General features: G+C 42.3%; 1 protein-coding gene across 1 annotated transcript in view; it reads right to left on the bottom strand.

Moving 5' to 3' along the window:
- The window catches only part of xylt1 (xylosyltransferase I), a gene marked incomplete at both ends in the record, with an annotated part of 93,152 nt that overhangs the window by 36,647 nt on the left and 39,660 nt on the right, over nucleotides 1-16,845 (bottom strand). The window contains 3 exons of the mRNA XM_083993610.1: nucleotides 4,337-4,539; nucleotides 4,638-4,810; nucleotides 11,406-12,000. Coding sequence (XP_083849736.1) covers nucleotides 4,337-4,539; nucleotides 4,638-4,810; nucleotides 11,406-12,000 — 971 coding nt within the window. The remainder of the gene's footprint in view (nucleotides 1-4,336; nucleotides 4,540-4,637; nucleotides 4,811-11,405; nucleotides 12,001-16,845) is intronic.

Below are 16,845 nucleotides of genomic sequence, written 5' to 3'. Positions count from 1 at the left end.
CACAAGATGCCTCTGATATGGACGTGGATCTGATAAATCAACCCTCTACATCTCATATGCCAAAAGACCAGGCAAAAGAAATGTGTGCTTCAATCATAGCAAAGTTAGTGGGAAGTGGTGTTGCTAACAATGTTGTATCATCTGTTGTTGAAAGCATGGAGGAGTATGTCAATGAGGTTCATGAAAATCTTAAAGAACAAGTGTTGAGTGCTGTGCCTGATACAAATCCCAGTAGAAGTGCAGTGGAGGATGTCTTCAGTAAAAGTTACAATCCATTTACTGATTTAAACACTAACTCTAAATGGAGTAAGTATTTTACTGAGAAATGGGGTGTTGTTGAACCGGTGGAAATTCATTTAGGAGTAAGATATGATTCAAAGAGAAACAAAGTATCTGGAAAATATGAGCAGGTACCAGTAAATGACACTTTCATTTATGTTCCCCTTTTAAAAATATTAGATTTTATTTTTAAAAATGAACAAGTCTGTCATGAAATTAATAAATCGGCTGCTCAAAGTGATTTATACCAAGATTTCTGTGATGGGAAATACTTTAAGCAACACCCATTATTTTCAAGATCAAAAAATGCTTTGCAAATTCAAGTTTATTATGATGACTTCGAAACATCTAATCCCCTGGGGTCAAAACAAGGCATCCATAAGCTTGGATGTTTATATTTTACAGTCCGCAATTTACCACCACGTCAGAATTCATGTTTGATGAATATTCATCTAATTTCTTTGTTTCATTCCCAAGATGCAAAAAAATATGGTCTTGACAAAATGCTAAGTCCATTTGTAGAAGATGTAAAAGTCTTAGAACAAAAGGGAATGAAAGTGTCATTTATGGAACAGCCTCTCTATGGTACCATTTCACAAGTAACAGGTGACAATTTAGGTCTGAACTCAATTCTTGGTTTTGTTGAATCTTTTTCTGCAAACTACTACTGCAGGATGTGTCTTATTGACAAAGCATCAGCTCAAACAGTGTTTAGTGAAAACGATCCACGTGTGACTTTACGCACCAAATTAACAAATGAGGAGCATTACAGTTATCTAATGGAAAATCCAAGAGAAAATTCATGCTTTGGGATTAAACGTAATAGCATACTCAATACCTTGGCATACTTCAGTGTATCAGATAACTTTGTGTTTGACATTATGCATGATATCTTAGAAGGCGTCGCACAGTATGAAGTTAAGTTGCTGTTTGAATATTTGAATCGTAATTTTATTTCCAATGAAAATATACTTCAACGTGTATATGCATTCAACTATGGCTTTATGGATAAAAAGAATCGTCCAACACGCATTAACATGTTTTGCATTGGCAACAGTATCGGGCTTAATGCTAGTCAAACATTATGCCTCATTCGGAACCTCCCATTAATTTTTGGTGATGTTGTCCAAGAAGGTGACAGACACTGGCATCTGTTGATAATATTGTTGCATATCATTAACATTGTATTTTCCCCATGTATTACTGAGGGAATGACAGTATTTTTACAACATCTCATTGAAGACCATCATCGGTTATTTAAAGATTTGTATCCTCAAAATAATTTAATCCCAAAACATCACTTCATGATACATTACGCTGAGTGTATACGCAAAATTGGTCCTTTATTGCATGTTTGGAGTATGCGATACGAAGCCAAACATAAATTCTTCAAGTCTAGCATTAAAAATTTCAAAAACATAACAAAGTCTCTTGCCAAAAAACACCAAATAGCTGTAGCCTATCACTGGGAGTCGCTGTCTGCCAAAGGTATTGAGTCTGGGCCTGTCAAAACAAAAATACTGACTGATGTTGAAAATGGTGATTTGATTTCAGAACACTTTCAGATTGATTTATTAAGTGAGATAAATGTCACAACTTGGGTAAACCATAATGGTGCTGAATATCACACAGGTCTTGTCGTTTGTACAGATTTTGTTCATGAAATGCCAGTGTTCAGCAAAATTGTTGGCATCTTTCTGAGAAATGAAGTTTATTTTTTGGTGTCAGAAATGGAGGCTACATTTGTAGAACATTTTCATGCTTTTCGTGTTGTTGATCAAGTGCATAATGTTTCAATTGTTAGACCTCAGGAGCTACGATATTTTAAGCCCTTTGATGTCCAAATGTCTTATGGTACAGACTCATTTTTCTATGTTGTACCAGATGGCTGCATTGTCTAAAGTAAGCAGCAGAGCTGCCTCATGTCTTTAATATATTTTTGTACAAGGTCACTGCTGTCTTTTGTGCCTTGTTTGTCTGAAAGCATGGGCAAAATAAAATATTTTCATGACAGTAACTGTATTTGGAGTGTTTACTGTAAATGCATGGTGGGAGGGCTAGACTTTTATTGTACAATCCAAGTATACTTGTGTAAATTCCTGTAGTATATTTTATTTATAGTGTGTGTGTATATATATATATATATATATATATATATATATATATATATATATATATATATATATATATATATATATATATATATATATATATATATATATATTTTTATGTGTATGTAACTGTTGTATGTAACACTGTTAAGTGTTATTTAATAGCTATTAAATAAAACTAAACAGTGTTAATGTACACTACAGTAGTTATTAAACAACACTAGCCAGTGTTATTGTCATCTATTACAATGTTAATTTACACCATAAGAGTTAGTTTATTAACACTGGTGCAGAGTAAATAATTTACACTATGATAGTCATTAAATAACACTGACATGTGTTAATATTGTTCATTATAGTGTTGATAAATAACACTAAGGGGTTTTTAAGTAACACTAACATATTGTTTATAAATTTAGTAATTAACACTATAAGAGTTTTTAAAGTAACACTATCAAAGTGTTTATAATCTTAGTAATTAACACTATAAGAGTTTTTAAAGTAACACTATCAAAGTGTTTATAATTTTAGTAATTAACACTATAAGAGTTTTTAAAGTAACACTATCAAAGTGTTTATAATTTTAGTAATTAACACTATAAGAGTTTTTAAAATAACACTATCATAGTGTTTATAATTTTAACTCTTTCAAAAGTGTTAATTTAACACTTTTACAGTGGTTCCCATATAAACACTGGGTCAGTGTTAATTTTAACTCTGAAAGTGTTAAATTTGCGATTTCAAATTTGCTGTGCAGGCCCGGGAAGTCAATAGGTATTGACCCCGGGCAATTAAACTGTAATCAGTTCACCATGTAACCCATTCAATGGAGTGAGAGCGAGGAAGCAGTAACTTGGAAGAGAAGATGTGAACGAATAGCGTTTGAGAAAAGCAGACCCTCTACTTCATTGATCTGTTTGGTTTTGAGTGACTCTGTATTTAAAGCTCACAGTTAACCACAGAAGCCCAGACGGGTGTGTATTGAATTCCTTCCATATTGGCTGGGAGCTGTCTACTACGGTCGTACATGCACAGGGACACTGTTAGTCCAGTCATTTTATGAAAAAAGGTTGATCAAATTGCAACAGAAGCAAACTCAACTGATTTTGTATCCTCAACATGTCCTGAGTGAGGGAAAAAAAGCTCAGAAGAATCTCATTAGGGGAACGTTTAGAAAAAGACCCAAATATAGCCCATTCATTCATACGCCTATTCATTAGTTTTCTCACGTGAATATGGTCAAATTTTTAACCTTTAGATATCTCCATGAAAATTACTGAGTTGATTATTTACATTATTACATTATTTACATTGTCTCTTGCTGCAAGTCCTTCCATCTCTCCATCCCCCTTTCACAATTATCTCTCTATCCATCATTAAAGGTGAAAATGCCAAGAATATATTTTTTAAAGAACGGTTAGATCAAAACAACCATCAGAAGACAAGTGTCCTGGGCGGCCCCGGTTCGAGTCCCGCGTCGGACGGCCCTATCCTGCATGTCATTCCCCCTCTCTGCCTCCCATTTCCTGTCACACTCTCAACTGTCCTATCGAATAAAGGCATGAAAAAGCCAAAAAAATATACGGCGGTCATCTTGAAAAATTGCAGCCATCTTGAAATTTCAATTGATTTCCTGTTGAGTGACCGATGGAGTCAACTCATCCCAATTTTCATGCTGGTACCACCACAGCACCTTCGTATACCCGTACAGTCAAAACGTGGGGTTTTTTCTTTTTCGAAATCAGTTGAGTTTGCTTCTGTTGCAATTTGTCCAAGGTTGACCCCCATTTTGGCTTAAAATTACTGGACTATGTGTCCACCTCACAGATTTGTCTTTAATCTTAGAGGCTGTCATCTTAATAACCTTATTTCTTTACAGGACAACCATTAAAGAAATGACCACTCTGGTCTACTGCTCAACTCTCTGTGATGTGCTCTTGTTATACCTGATGGGGTAGTCAGCAGCACTGAGGTTGATGAAGAAATCCCAGCTCCAGTCCCTCATGGCCAGCAGGTCGGCCATGCTGCGGAGATACATGGTGAGCAGGCTGGCACCGCCCCAGATGGTGGCCATGCGCCACGGTGTCACCCTCACATTGGGATACTGGACAGCCAAGGCCTGCACCTGCCTGTGCAGGTAGTTGGAGCGCTGAGACAAAGGAATTTAACCAAAAATTGATTAATATTCAGTCCGTCTGTCCTCATTTGAACTCATATTACTGTCGTATATCCTCTCTATGGGCTCACCTGGTCAACATGTATGTAGTAGTAGTGCGAGGTGTGGTAGATGGCTTTGAAGAGGCGGTGAAACTGGCGAGAGGCTCGTCCGTGGACCACCAGGACAAATGCTATTCTCACTGGTTGTACTGGAAAACTCTCAGCAGAGTCCTCATCCCACTGGACATTCACGTTGGCTTTACCTGTGCAGATATAAAGACAACACACTGTCAATATTCATGTACATCATCAAATCATTTCTCCTGCATCTAATTCACACAGCACTGCATTGATTCTTCGTCAGCAGCATAATCAGCGTCTGTCTGCATGTCTGATTACAAAATCACATCTGCTGTGTATTTGATAAGCTGTAAGAGGCTGGTCTGTCTGTCATTACAGGATGGTGAACGTCTATAAATATATTCAAGGGACAAAGAAAGCAAAATCAAAACCATAATGAATATAGTCGGTAATGAAAATTAAATGCTATTCTTTTATTAAACAATAAACAGAAATAGCAAAACAACAAGGTTGCTTAGCAACACAGTAAGTAGCAGTCTGAATAGTGATTAGCGTATTGAAAATAATTAGCTGCTATGCCACAATTCAGTGACATTGTCTGAATGTGACTTGGTCTGAACAGAGTAATTTCCTGTTTTATATGAAAGCAATCATCTTGAAGATACTCTATATATTAAGACTGTAATACCAACAGGGTGTATTGGAAAAATAACTTCACTTTGCTCACTTGTGTGTCATTAAAATACACCAGATAGCCTATTCTCAGGAGGCCAAATTGGTCACGATCATGCACAGGGAAGCACAGCATATATTTAGGCCCTGCTGTGGAACAAAAACACAGTACCACAGAGCCTTGGCTCACTCATCCATTTTCTTATGTGATTGAATTGGAACTATGACAATTTCAACCAGACAATACATACACTGTAACTACTATCCTCTTTCAGACAGGAATCCTATAAGTGATTCCTCTGGGGCTTCCGGGGTGGAGCGCAGTTTGACAAAGTGCTATCATTCCTCTCAGACAAAACTCCCAATAGATGCTTTGGATTTCACGCAAATGACAACAATAAGCATGCAGGGAAGCACCGCTCTGGTCATGGCCTGCCAAGCCACTATCAAATTAAGCAATTCCAACAATCTCTAGAGAGCCATTGGTAAGCTCACATAGCTTCATTGTTGGTTTTGCACCACCCTTAACCGCTTAAAAACAAACACTTGCACTTCAAATCAAAAAAGGGAAAACCTTCCTCGAAGCAGTTCTGCACCATCAAGTCCCCTGAACATTAGCGCAGACACTGTTTGTTTTTGAATCTGCAGTTATTACAGCAAATGTGCACATGCAGCTTATGAGACATGTTTGTTCACAGAATGTGCCTTAAGGAGATTAATGACTATAATTTGGGACTTCAGTTCCCAAGAGTCTATCTGTGATAGAAGTAGAGAGAGCTGAGGGAATAGTAAGATGGGGCGTTTATTCCTCTGAGGTGACATTTTGGAAAAAAAAAAAAAAGCCCCACCCAGCTCTTCTAACTATCTGGTCATAGGGTCCTGTAATTACTCAAAATGTAAGGGTTTGTCTGAAATATCTTGTCCTTATGAGTTGACGGGGAGGGGGGCTGAGGGCCTGGTCCCTCTTGTTCACCTCATTTAGTTTGTTCTAATTTAAAGCCAGGTGAACAACACGGGTTTATTGAAAGGTTTGACCACCAGGGCTGAGGTTAACGACATGCTCCCTGGGCTCCAATTGGCCGTGGCTCCTGTCAGTCACTCATACTTACTTCTTGCTGCTCTTTCTCTATCTTGCTCTGCATATGTGTGTGTGTGTGTGTGTGTATGTGTGTATGTGTGACTAGCTCAGGGGGGAAATCTGCTGTGGGCCATATCAGATTGAATGGTAATTGGTGGCCAGCTAAGAAGGTTCACTGGTTTGCTTTGCACACGGATAATTGGCCAGCCGCTTCACAAAGCACTTTGAATGTGTGCTATGCTAGCTAGCTGAACTAATGAGCAGTGCTGTGTGTGTGTGTGTGTGTGTGTGTGTGTGAGTGAACTTAAATGTTGATGTTTTTTTTTTCTTTCTTCTGTTAAACATGAGTGTTGCTCTGCAGGAGAGCTTCATTCTGACCTGCACCTGAACACGACTGCAGGCCTGTCTAGAAAGAAGAAAAAAAAACTGAAGCCCTCCTCTTGAATTCATCAGTCTTCATCATGCTCCCCTCATCATCAATCTTTTAAACTGCCTCTCCCTCATCTGCTATCACCCCACTCTTCCTCCATCATCTTGTGTAACTTGGGGCTCTTACCCACCCTCCATATGAGAGGTTAGAACAGGAGCTGATCTACAGTATATCCCAAAGGGCTTGTACCAAATTGCATTTGAAAATGTCTCGGGGATTCTGTCTGCTCCTGGAAACCATCCACAAAGTCAGGTTTGTAGACATATCATATCAATGTTTTGATTTATAGGTCTACTATTTGGTTTAAAACCATGGCTGCTTGGAGGGCAGAGCAAGCACAACACTGACATCACCTTTTAAGCTGATATGGCTTGTTAGCAGGCATCATTGCATATAGCACAAACATAGAGTTGGCTAGCAGCAACCAGAAAGCAACACTCAAACTGCTCAACCCACAAATAAACAACCAAACACTCCTGTCTACCACATTACAAGATACCAGTATCACTGCCAGCTAACATCACACACAGACCCCAAATGTCTACCACACCACCAGCTAAGTACTGAGCTTCTAAGCTGTCCAACATCTACTTCTTGGATCATCAGCTAATCATCTAATGGTCATCATGCTGTTTGGGGCTGGGCAGGAAGAATACATCAGAGCTGCTGAAAACAGCACAATGCTGTGGACGCAAACCAAGCTATAAGCATGAGCCACAACAGTGAAGTTACAGGCGCCTGAAAACCAAAACAATGAGCTAAAAGGGGCGCCTCGTGCCCCTCTTTTAGCTCATTCATTTAGCTGATAGTTTGTTTTGATGTGCCTGTAACTTTGCCTGCACCACCTGCAGAGTCGTGTGATAGTTCTTTGAAGATTTTTGACCTCTTTCACTCATAAAGTAAAGAAGTTGAGATCCTCCAAAGATGGTGGAGTTGGGTTGGTCATACCCTTTGCCAAACCTGCATCATAAAGGGATCATCCCTATGTTCCCCACTTTGTATGGGACTGGGGAACATAGCACCCTTTTTAAAAAAAAAAAAAAAAAGGGTCCTATGTTCCCCACTTTTTTTCCAAAAGGACCCAGGGAACATGCAATTTTTGGTCCCATACCTGGAAGTGCAGTTGTGACTTTGCAGATTTTTGCCTATTTCTGAATGAGAAGTTGAGTTGTGACTTTGAGCGAGAAGTGGAATTGTCCCATTGGTTGGGTTTAGGCAATAAAGAAAGGAGTTGGTTAAGTTTAGTAAAAAGACCAGGTAGAGGCTAGACAGGCCAGATAGATAGAGAGAGTCCATCGACCAGCAACAGCGGGGAACATAGGACCCTTTTTGGGAAAAACAGGGAACATAGGACCTGGGGAACATAGGTATGCTCCCCATCATAAATATGCCCTCTTCTGGAATCCACAAGGGAAAAAGGATAACAAGCAGACCAAGAAACACCTGGCACCGTGACATGGACAAAGATGTGAAGAAGTCTGGCCATACATGGGGACAGTTGGAGGAACTGGTCCAGGACTGGGATGCCTGGAGGGCTCTTTTATGTGGCCTATGCCCACAGTTTGGCAGCAGGCGTTACATAAATACTATGGCATCTTAATCGACAATCAAATCTCACTTCAGGAAAACTAATGCTACGCGTATGGATTCAAGGTCACCGTTCAACACCTCATAGCCTACGTCTGCTGGAGCAACACAGCAGTCACATCAATGATTAGCCAAGTTTACATATTGGAGGTAACCCCTAGTGAACATGTTCCTCCTGTATTTATTGATGCTAATTCCAGTGCTAACACGATTGCAAATCTAGCCGAGGTCTCAAGGACAGAATACTGATCAAATCAAATTGGACATTTCTCTGCTAACAAGGTTAGGGCTTGAATTGGGATGGGAACAGAGGGAAGGGAAGAGGGAAAGAGAGAAAGAGATAACACATTGGCAGGCAGCAGACAGGCAGACGGAGAGTAAGAAAGAAAAGTGATTTAATTTAGCTGTCGTGTTGTTACAGCCCAGCCACCAGGGGAAAGCCCTTTTCAATTTCTTTGTCTCTTTTGATCAAACTGTCAGTTTGAGTGGGATGGTGAGTAGCTGTGTGAGATGACAGGAGCTTGAGCTCAGACAAACGATACTCCTGCTCTTGGGACGGGGGAATGTACAGAAGTTGCTAAGTCACTGTGCCTCCCCGAGATCTAATAACGTGAGCCAGGGCCAGGAAAGGTATCTGACGAGAACAGACAGGATGTATAATAGTTTTCTCCTCCTCTCCTGCTGTCCATACTGCACTCAGTCCACTCCCATGTGTGTGAATGTATCTTGTGTGTATGTGCTGTTCACTTAAACAAGGTTGCTGATGCGTGTTGCTCACCGTTTGCTGCAGCCACAACAGATTTTGTTTACAGAGCCCACGACCAGACTCCAGCTGTCTATAAAATCTTAGGGAAAAATGTGTGTGTGTGTGTGTGTGTAGACAAGACAGGAAAACCTGTGTTCTGTGGCCAGCTTTGACAAAACAAATGAAAATTGGAAACCAATTTGGAGAGAATACAAGCAGCATCCCCATTTTCTCCAACAATTTACCTCACCAATTACACAAAAGTGAAAAAGACATTTCTTGCCTTTGACGAGAATTCCAATTGCAAGCACAGGAAATATTTTACCAATGTACCGTCCCAATTGGTCAGAGTACACTGTTTGTTCTTAGCTTTGTGGGTATCATTATTTTTTACTATAATTATATTTTCATATTATTGTTATTGTTGCTGTGAAAAAAAACTGTGCCACAGAGGGTTACAGGAAATAATGTGGAAAAACAAATGACAAAGTATGCCAAGAAAGACACTGACAACCTGTCAGCATCACTTCAAGGTTTCACTTTGTGTTGTGTGCTGCTAGTAAACCAAGAAATCTCAAGTAGCTTGTTGATATCCTGAAGTGACTCTAAGAATAATTATTTAAAGAGCACTGCACAATATTATGGTCACTCCTCCTCATCTATTTCCACGCATTAACATGGTCCATTTGGAAGATACATTAATCTCTAAATTAATGTATTAATTGTGATTATATTGTGATATTTATTCATTTTTGGCTATATCACAAAACAGCTGGGAGTGACTCCCATCAAAAACACACAAGGAAATATTTGTTGATATAGTGATATGATACCAACATTTCAATACATTATAAAACAACTGACATCTTTCACTGTTTCAGTGTCTAAAATTGATATGAATATGACACAAACATGAAAATGAAAAAAACATGTATTTTTTTTACCATTTGGGCTACTGCATGGAGAGACAGATGACACTAGATGGTCACGGCAGAAACTCACGTGTTGATCACAATTGTGTTAATAATTCAACAGGTGAAGGGCAGTATTTCACGGGTGCGCACTTCCTCTTTCTTGTGTGTGTGCCTTGCCCTGAATAAGTGCGAGCAAAAGTCAAGGCAAACTGTATGTAGAGAGACAGAGCGAGCAGCAGTGGAGTGCAGTGTGCCTGATGCCATTTCGTCTCTGAATCAATCCGTCTGCCTCCATCTTCAGCTACCGTTTCCAAAGTAGATATGCTCTCTTTGGTGCTTCACCTTTTGTTGCTCTCTCCAGATACAAACACACAAACTTCCTCACCTAGGTCAGTTTTCTGGAGGGGCAGGTTTGGTGTGTTTGCAAAATGCCAAACAGAATTTCATGCCACCATGTTCAAATGTGAAAACATGTGACAATTTATACTGAGTGTTCATGATATTGTCAACTGTTGCTATTCATGTGGAACAAGCTGCAGAACAGTGAGTATATTCATATATTGCCCTCTTGTATTTATGTATCTATGAACACATACTGGACCAAACAGCAATAGTAGCATTTTTTTAAAGTGGGTTTGAATGATCTACAATAATAATATAATTTTTTCCAGTCCTTCAAAGTGCAGGAAAAACACAGTTTTTATTTGGACCTAACCAACTCACGTATCCCTTCGCCCAGGGTTAGCAGTTGGTTAGGTCCGAATAAAAACTGCGTTTTTCCTGCACTTTGAAGGACTGGAAAAAATTATATTATAGCAAACAATGGAACTGTGTATTTTTTTTCAGGTAAAACCTCTTTTAGGCCGCGAAAATAGGCAGTCTGTTCACAACACTGTATGTTGTAAATCTCTGGGCAGGGCTATGGGCTGGCGTTGCTAACGGGAGGAGTGCAGAGAGTCTTCTACTGCAATTTAAGTACTTAGGGGCTATTTGTAGATCATACAACCCCACTTTTAAAAAATGCTACTATCCCTTTAAGGAATAACAGAATGAAAATGTGATGACTTTCATCACTCAAATCTGATAAACCCTAACAGACCTGATTGTTACAGAAGTTTTCAGGGATTTGAAGGTCTCAATGTGGCATCTGACATCGTACAATGCATAACACGACTGACTGGAGCTCAACACTCTATGTGTTCCCACATAGTTAACCTTGATGGATATTGACCCGTTCAATGAGAGGATTTTTGTGCAGAATACAAAGTGACTACCTAACCTCCACAGGCATAACAATTTGAATGAACTAGAATCAAATAATCGATCAGTGTAATTACAGTGATGGACTTACCCTCAAGGGGGCAGTAGCGAGTGACCTTCTCAGGCATGAGCTGCCCTTCCTTGTGTCTGCAGTACACCTCGGCAATCTGTTGCCGGCATTCCTTGCTCTTGGCCCTTGAGAGAGCTGAGATGGCTTCCTTCCCGCCGATCTCGCACTTGGGCGGCTGGTCGTAGGTCACCTCTAGCGGCGCCGCGGTGGCCGGCCTCCTGTGTGGGTGCTGATGTCTGTGCTGGGATTGGGCCTGCTGGACCTGTGAGGCACGGTATTGCTGCCGCGAAACTCCCGCGACGCCCTGACCGCCCGGGTAGGAGGCGTTGTTGCCGACGGCCAGCGGCTGGTGGCCCACGGGCAGCACTTCATTGGAGCTGCGGCCCAGGCTCGGGGAGTTGTCCCGCCAGGCCTGCTGCTGCTGCTGGGCGTGGGCTTTCTCCTGCAGATGCTCCCGCTGCTGCTTGCTGCTGGTGGCCCCCACGGACTGCCGGTGTGGCTGAGAGCGTGCGCCAAAGTTGCTATTGTCTATGTTCTCAAAGTCTTTGGGCACAGAGTTCTCGTTGTTGCTGTCGACTCTACTTTTCTCCTTTGGCCGGTGGGAATAATATCCATCCTGGGTGGAGAGAGAGGGAAGGGGAGGAGAAGGACAAGGGAAGCATTGGGAGGGGAGTTGGGAAACAGGGGGGGTGGGGTGGGGAAGGGGCACAAACAAGAAAAACAAGATCAGAATTGAGTGAGCACGGTGCATATCAAATGTCGGATTAACAATCAATGTGGCATGTATGAGTGGGCAGCGCTGTATTGAACCGTGAGGCATGAAATGAAGTAGCAAGGTATTGAGTGTGAGGACTAGAAGGTGCAGCCTAACCGGAGGTGATGCAGGGCCGTGCCATCATCAGATTAGCCCCGGTTTCAATTAAATTCTCCCAAAAATGGGCCCAGCACTCGGTAAACAGATTATCAAGAGGGGATAAAGGGCCAGAATATTACTGAGTCTGTGCGGGTGCTAATGTTCATGTGTGTGTGCGCATGCATGTGTACAATTGCTTTTTCACTGGAGCCACATGAGAATGTGAAGAAATTGTAGTGGTGAGACGTGTGACTGGAAAAGGCTGCACTTGTCAGCGCAGTGTGTCTGCATACATGAGATAGTGTGTGTGTGCGCACGTGTGTGTGAAGGTCTGAATGTACAATTTACCTATCTTTCCGGCAGAATAGGCTAAAAGCGAAGGAGGGGCACAGGGGATAGCAGAGAGAGGGGAAAAAGGGGGTACTGAGTGAAAGTGGGGAGGACGAGTGCTGACACGAGTCATGAGTTCTCCTCCCAGGAAGTAGCTGGCTCGTTGCGGTGAAATGTGCCACTATGCATCAAACGGCAAAGTAAGAAAGCCGCCTGGTTGCCACGCCACTGTTGCACGTCTCGCTAGACACACGAGAGAAGAGAGGCACAGCGAGAAGGAACAGAATGACAAACAGCAGCCGAGGAAAGATAGAGCTCATAACAACAGGGATCCCTGATGTGTTTCTCCATTTACAAGAGGAGAGAAAGGAAGGGTGGAGGAGGGGAGGGGAGGAGAGGCGGAGCAGAAAGCGAGCGGGAGATGTTGGGAGACACAAGGGAGGCGAGAGCGAGATGCTATTGTGAGCCAGGTGCTCAGCATGGAAATGTCTTTCCACCCCTACAGCCAGGGCCTGTTATCAGCCCATCAAGCCTCTCTCTCTCTGCAAACACCTTGTACCAGCACAATTACAAAGGTGGCTGGATGACACACTTTCACACTCACAGAGACAGGAGAGGGATGATATTATACAAGTGAAACAAGAAACAAAAAAAGACTGGATGAAAAACAGTGGGGGAACAATATTCTCATTGTCAGCTCCTTTTAAGCTTTCTTGGCAGAGGTCTGATTCTCACAACACTGGATACCTTTAAGCTTTCTCTCCTCTCCTCTCCTCTCCTCCTCCTCCTTCACTCACTTTTCTCCATGCATCTCTGACTTCTCCTGGCTCTTTGCCTCTCTTTCCCTTCACACTTCTCTTCACACATCCTGATTCCACTCTTCTGCTCTGCTCCTTTCACCTCTCATTCCTTCTGCTCCACATCTCACTCTCCTTCTCTTATCATCTGCTCCTCATTTCGCGTCTCTCGCACCTCCTTTTCTCCCTCCTCTCTCTATCTTTCCCCCCTTTATTACCGACTTCATCTCAGCTCCCGCCTATCATAACCTCTCTCCCGTTCCCCTCCCCTCCTGTCTTTCTCTACTTTCTTCACTCTGCCAGTTTAAACAGACCATGTTGTCTGAATGGCAGAACCTGCTAATCCTGCGTGTAACAGCTGCTTAGGGCAGTGATCACCTAAAAAGAAATCCCTACTTGCCGAGTTTCAAAGGGAATGCTTTAGGAGGCTAATCCATGCAGTGCAAGTCACTGGATGTTTGCAGAGGTAAAATTAGTCAGTGTGCATTCACGATGATGTGTGTACACTGCTTCCTCTGGATTCTTCCCCCCCCAAAAGCTTTCACTTGCATGTGTGCGCTTAAAGGGAGACAGAAACAGCAAGTAAAGTAGGGACGGCATATGTTCGCCTCGGAGAGACGGATACTCCCACTTTGAGTCCCACTGAGATGAGACATGAGACAATAAGGGATAGAACTGTGCAACCATTACGCAGAATGTCCCTTACAGGGGAACTATGCAAGTCCGGTCTATGGAGCTCCCCCTACAGTTTCGGAGTGCATATCTTAAAAACTCACGCTAACCCTCTCCCTCCCCCCTGGCCATGTGAATTTGTTTTTAACGAAACCGGCGCGAAGGCAATCTATGGAGCGATGTCTACCGAGGTGGGTGATGTTAACAAGAAATCACGGATTATCGGGCATGTTTGTGTCATAGAGCTGTAAAGCAGTCCATGTTTCTCGCGAGACACCGGGTCGGTGTTGCAAGATTCACAATTTCTGAGAAGATGTTAAATTAAGGTGCAAATCTTCTTGATGGAACAAATCCACCTCATTCAGATACCACATGCAGGCAGTACACAAATTATTATTTATCTCAGTTGTGTTGATAATCAATAAATCATTTAGGTCTGTTGGGGCTAAAATGCCAAATTCATTGACACCTGTCTCTCTAATGTGAATAACTTATATATATACATAATATAAGATATTACATAATTAGTATATTCAGTTAATTTAGATACTTTTAAATTTGCGTTTTGGAAAATAACAGTGTGCATTTCTTTACTGATGATATCTGACAGAATAGAGAATGTGAGTTAACTTATTTCCATCGCCAGTTTTCTGTCTTCCTTGACTTTTTTGACTCATCAATATCAGAAAAATCACCTGAAATAAGGTAATCCTCCACCAAGGTCAGGAAAAAAATATTTCATTTCTATCAAATCCAACATTAGATTTAATAGAGGACTAGGCTGACATTAGAGGCAAATAAGCCTATTCACTTTCTGGTGACACTTCAGAGCGATTAGATGGTTAACTTTGCATATAGACCTTTTTTTTATTCATCAACTTATTTAATTAAATAAATAATTGTGCAGGATAAGCAAAACCAACAAACCCTGTCATTTGAGAGGCTTCCAAATGTTTGTCATTTTTGTTATCCTACAATTATCCTTAAACTAGTTCTGGATTCATTTTGACAAAACTAGCTAATACCGCTATAATTTCAGCATGAAATCACTGCACTTCTTTGAATGCAGCCCAGCTTGCTACAATTGTGTGTATAGTTTACTTTGGCGGGGGACAAAAATATGCAAAAGAGCATCACAAAGACGTTGATTTGTTGCAAATTAATTGACATGGACAAGATTCAGAAGAGGGTTAGCCCCATGTGGCCCTGAAGTGGAAATGAATAGTATTTGTGAGCTGGCGGTGAGGAGATTCCTCTGGATAAACAATCTTCACACTGTGCCCCCTTCTCCTCCCTCCTACCCCTCCTCCCCCTCCTCCTCCTGCGAGCAAAGGACTCCAGTAGCTGTGCTGCTCTTTAATCTCAGGGACCGGGCTGTAAGCAGGAAGCGGTGGGGCACAGAATTAATAGTAGTGGCAGCCACTGGAGATAGGAGCTGTGTTGGACTGCAGATGGGGCTGGGAGCTGGGGGTAGGTATCGATTGTTGCAGGGGATATGTTTTCTGCTCCCTGGGAGTGTCGGAGAGGCCAAGCCAGGATTGCCTGGCATGCGCTACGCTGGCTGCACACACACACACACACATACACATACACACACACAGACAAACAGTGAGCTCCCTGAGCTCTGCTGAGGAGTAAGGAAAAAGCAGAGGGGGTAAACGTTAATATCATCCATCACTGGTAGGTACATTTAGAGAGAGGCCTGGGGGGCTGGGAGCATCAGCACCCCTTCCGGGAATGGTTTAGTCCATCCCTCAATACAGAGTTGGCCCTTTCCACTTTCCCTCATTTCCTCTGCCACAGGGGGAAATATTTCACCTGTCCTTTTTCTCTCCCTCCCTTTCTCTCTCCATTCCTCCCAATCTCCTGTGCAGCAGAGAAAAAAGAGCACATATCTCTCTCTCAGCACCTGTCCAGCTTCGCCCCCTCTCTTCCTCCGCCTCCTCCCCAGCCCCACGTATCATCCCCTCGCTCCGGGAAGGAAAGCAGTTCATCTGCTCCGCCCCCCCCCTCCCCTCCCCTCCTCCCCTCCTCCCTAATGCCATCATTTACTGTTGCAGTCCCATGGTGGATGTGAGGGAGAGCAAGGTAGCAGCACATATCAGTTTCACCCCTCCCTCCCGGCCCGCTCACTTTAAAGACATCATTCCTATGGGGGCCGAGGCCGAGATAAGCTACTGCGTGTGCCAGCAGCGCGTACTCTGTCAACACAAGCTGGTGCACGGACAGCATGCAGAAAATGTACTAACATATACTCTATATACTTGTAAAGAGCAGACTACCCACAGACTATATGCATGAGTAGGTGGGTAGTTGAGTCACCTCGGCAGCGTGCGGGACAGATTCTGTGACGACCTGCCTGCCATGTGGCTAACAAGCTCAGATTAATTACCTGGACTGAATCCCTGCAACACTCTGAGCAAGATGTGGCATCTGGCATGACACGGCAGACTGATACACTGACAGACTTTAGTTCACAGCTGCTCCAGCACCTCAGGACACCTCGGGTAGAGATGAGCGGGGGTAGAGTGGGGATGACCTAAATGCTTAGTGACTTCTTAGAAGTCTTACTTATCGTAGCTTATCAGCTGTAGAGTTTGGGGGCGAGAACACTTGTTCTTTTCTACATTCTTAGATTCACACTTTAAGGTATCAAACACTCTTATCCAGGAGGATTTTAACAGTATGGCGAAGAAGACTGAGCCTCACTTCAGTTCAATAACAAATAGCCTACAGCAAAGAGTTTCAAAGGGTCTAAACTGTCTAAACTGACAATGAGAAAGATCACGCTGGAAACACAGTGGAAGAA

The sequence above is a fragment of the Trachurus trachurus genome, assembly GCF_905171665.1.
Source record: "Trachurus trachurus genome assembly, chromosome: 1".
NCBI lineage: Eukaryota > Metazoa > Chordata > Actinopteri > Carangiformes > Carangidae > Trachurus > Trachurus trachurus.
The sequence above is the reverse complement of the archived record's forward strand: the minus strand, read 5'-3'. Positions and strand labels throughout refer to the sequence as shown.